Genomic DNA, 4,031 nt, shown 5'->3' with positions numbered 1-4,031 from the left:
GGCACCATCAGCCTTCTTCACCACACTTACTTATGCACACATTCATCTTCAGCGTTTATGTGGGGAAGGTGGTCACACAATGATGGTTTTGTTCTTTGGTGTCTGCTACCTGATCCCTTCAACACCTCGTGCTCACACAGGCTTGTGTGCTTCTTCTCTGTGAGCTTTGTTGCTTCCAAGCTAGATGGCCGTTTGTTTGCCTTCAAGCCTTTAAGACCAATGTCTGGAGTTTTAAAGGCTTGAAAATAAACAAGTGGCCATTTAGCTCAGAAGCAACAAAGCCCACATGGAAGAAGCACACAAGCCTGTGTGATCATGAGGTGTCGATGGGATCAGGTATCAGGCATTTAAGACCCAGAATAAAACCATACCCAATGTGAATGAGGGGAGGCATGGAGTGGAGACCCAATACCCAACTGTAGACAACTGGACATCCCCTTACAGAGGGGTCACAGGGAAGAGATGAGTCAATCAGGGTGTACTATAACACTGATGAAACACACAACTTTCCTCTAGCTCTTTGGTGCTTCCTTCACCCTACTATCATGACCTCAATTCTACCTTACAAATTGGATTAAACCAGAGCGTGCACACTGCCATAGATAAAAGCACAGGGAATCCAGGATAAATAAACCCCTCAGGGCCAACAATGAGAGTAGTGATACCAGGAGAATTAGGGGAGGGTGGGGGGAGAAGGATCAATCTAGAACCCCCTCCCAGGGGGACGAATAATGGAAAAATGGGTGAGGGGTGATGGAGGACAATGTAAGATATGGAAAAAATAATCTAAAACATAACAAACATTCGTGAGGGAGGGTGGGCAGGGTGGGGGTGGAGGGGGAAGAAATGGGGAGCTGCTATCAGGGGCTCAAGAGGGAAGAGAATGCTTTGAAAATGATGTTGGTGGCATATGTGCAAATGTACTTGACACTTTGGAGGAATGTATGGATTGTGATAAGAGATGTAAGAGCCCCCAGTAAAAGTATTTTAAAAAAAATCCAAATATCCATGAAATGATTAATGGAGAAACTGAATTTGCTATAGTTATACAATAGGATATTACTTATCCATAAAACAAAAACATGAACCTTGGAAATATTATGCTAAGTGAAAGATGCCAGATAGAAAAGCCACTTGGGATATGATGCTGTTTGTATGACATGACCATAATAGGAAGATCCATAATAGGAAGATCCCTGAGCCTAGGGCATAATTATTAGAATCTCTTCTTTTAAATAACAATCAATCAATCAAAACATATTGAGGTCTTTAGCCCACTGGGTACTGATTTGTCAAATGGTCTTATAAATAGAACTTTATTATTTTCCAAATTGGTACTGATTTCTCTCAATAGCTTGTGTTAAGACCACAGGTGCTATATCTCTCGATAGCCAGGCACCATCAGCCTTCTTCACCACACTTACTTATGCACACATTCATCTTCAGCGTTTATAGATTACCTTTTCTAACCAATTAGAAATGCAATCCTTAGCATATAATAAATTTCCATGCACACATGGGTCAAATTCTGGCTTTCTATAACTTGCATAAACATAAAAATGCTTTAAAAAAGAGAAGATAGTCTAAAGAAAAGTAGAAAAATGGTCTGTTTTCAAAAATTTAGATAACAATAAATGACTTTATGATATGTTACAGGATTTCTGGTTAAGAATTTTGTTCCATAAACTAGTATCCTGCTTTTATGTCCTGAAAATCATTCAAAGGCAACACAAAGTTGGAGAGTGGCCACATTAGGGAAGGGGGAAGCTCCAACGTATTTTCAGTAAAATTAGGAGAGTAGACATATAATCTTCAGACTCCAAAAGGATAGGTGAGATGAAGCAAAGACACGAAATTCTGGAGAAACTTTTAGGGTGGAGTAGGTTGTTAGAGTAATTATAATAAATCGCAAATTCAGAAGTACAGCCAGAATGCTCCTTAGTAGCCAGGATGGCAAGACTTCACCTCACATACTTTGGACATGTTATCAGGAGAGACCAGTCCCGGGAAAAGGGCAGGCTGCTTGGTAAAGCACAAAACAAAAGAAGACCCACAACAAGATGGAACTGCACAGTGGCTGCGACAATGGGCTCAAATATAACAACTGTGGGGCTGGTACAGGATTGGGCAGTGTTTTGTTTTGTTGTACATAAGACTGTATGCATCTGAACCAACTCGACAGCACTTAACATAAACAATGACAATATAGAACAATTTCCCAGACTTATTATTGTTGAGTAAAAATAAACAAGATGTAGAATACTGTGCATATTATGCCAACAAGTACATTTAAAAAGGAAGAGCAACTTCATGTTTGTTCATGAACATGTTAAAATATTTACATTTAATTATCGGTCAAGGCAATCACAACGGAAGGTGGGATCAAATTGAAGGGAGAGTCAAAAGTGATGGGTCAAAGACTTCTTACTTACAACTTGATGTATCTGTCGATTTCTAAACCATGTGGATATAATAACAATTCAAAAAGTTAACTTATTTTAAAAGCTTATAATATTTTAAATATTAAAATGTAACATTACAATATTAGGGTATTGTATTATTTAAAAAATAATAGTTACAAAACAGGATCTTAGTTTTATTATATAAGGATAGCTAGGTAACATACTCAGTTTCCTTTGCTTCTTTCTTCTCAACCCACACATCAGTGATAGCACCTGGCAAGCTACTATCTTTGTTTATTCCCTTTAGCTCTTGTAGAACTTCTGTTTCCAAATCATCAGGTTCTGCAAAAAAAAATATATAAGAAGGACCATGTCTGAAGGCAAAATTAGTGTAGAGAAAACAGTAAACTTTTTCTAAATCACCACTACCTAGTTTTAAGCTAATATATTAATTATAACCAAACTTTAAATATTTTATCTATAGATTTTTAATCGTTATTATGTTACTCTAATTCAATTGTTTTCTGAAATAGAATTTTGCATGTTCACTACAGTAAAAAATGTCTAAAAGAAATATTGTATATGCTGTATTTTTATTCTAAAATGTTTTCTTTATTAAAATGTCAATGAAATGTAAATTGGTTTAAAGAACAGAAGAAACCTAAGCAATGCAGTTTAAATGACATAAATATGCATAGACAAGATTATGAAGACAAATAAAGTGTGATCCCCTAATAGTAATTAAAGGCATCATTCAAATCTATCTTCCAGCAAGTACACAAGAAAACACAAAAATATTAGTTGGACTTATTTTGAAAATATAATCAAGGTACACTAAACAGAGACTATATAATCAGGGCACACTATATAAATAAAAAATATATAATCACATAAAATATAATCAAGGTACACTAAGCTAAGACCTAGAATAGTTAGTAACCAGGTTACTATATTTTCTGCCAGTAGTTTATTTTTTATCTGGTTGATATTTTCTAAAAAATAAATAATGATGAAGAGGTTTTTTTCCTTCAGTTTGTTTCTCTTTTCCTCTCCAATTAATATTATCAATATCCTCTTGTTCAAGACACGACAACAACTTTTTTCCTGAAATTTTGATACTCTTTCTCTCTCTATTTTAAAGGTTTCCAATTATTTGTTCTAGTTAAAATGATAATTATTATGCCAGTCGTTAAAAGATTCTTTTAACAGTTTTACTGGCATTTCATCCACTTATCACATAATTCAGTAGTTCAATCATATCAGGAAGAGTTGTACAAGCATTACTACAATCAATTTTAGAACATTTTCTCCCCACCCCTCATGGTTAAATCGCTTTTAAAATGAGTTGTGTAATCACCATCAGTTCTAGTGCTCCCCCTGCTCCCACATATATGTCCTTAAAATTTTTATCACTTCTTTCTGGGGGATCACTAATACAAGGCAATAACTCTAGAAGCAAATACTTTTTTACTTTATTGTAGAAATAACTGTCCTTCAGTACCTTAACCATAGAAATCCAGATACATGACATAAGAAGCATGAAGCCCAAACTATTTACTGTCTGGTCCTTTATAAAAAGTTTGTCAACCTCTGTATTGGCTAAACTTCTTGAATAAATCCTTTTTTTTT

General features: G+C 35.3%; 1 protein-coding gene across 1 annotated transcript in view; it reads right to left on the bottom strand.

Annotated features, from left to right (window-relative positions):
* Positions 1-4,031, bottom strand: part of NEK1 (NIMA related kinase 1) — a 214,313-nt gene that overhangs the window by 26,283 nt on the left and 183,999 nt on the right. Inside the window, exon 25 of the mRNA XM_045286060.1 lies at positions 2,627-2,744. Within this exon, the coding sequence (XP_045141995.1) occupies positions 2,627-2,744 (118 nt within the window). The remainder of the gene's footprint in view (positions 1-2,626; positions 2,745-4,031) is intronic.

Source organism: Echinops telfairi, unplaced genomic scaffold (genome assembly GCF_000313985.2).
Source record: "Echinops telfairi isolate 266 unplaced genomic scaffold, ASM31398v2 ScPeMD7_5;HRSCAF=22, whole genome shotgun sequence".
Classification (NCBI taxonomy): domain Eukaryota; kingdom Metazoa; phylum Chordata; class Mammalia; order Afrosoricida; family Tenrecidae; genus Echinops; species Echinops telfairi.
This window is presented reverse-complemented; position numbering and strand designations above follow the sequence as displayed.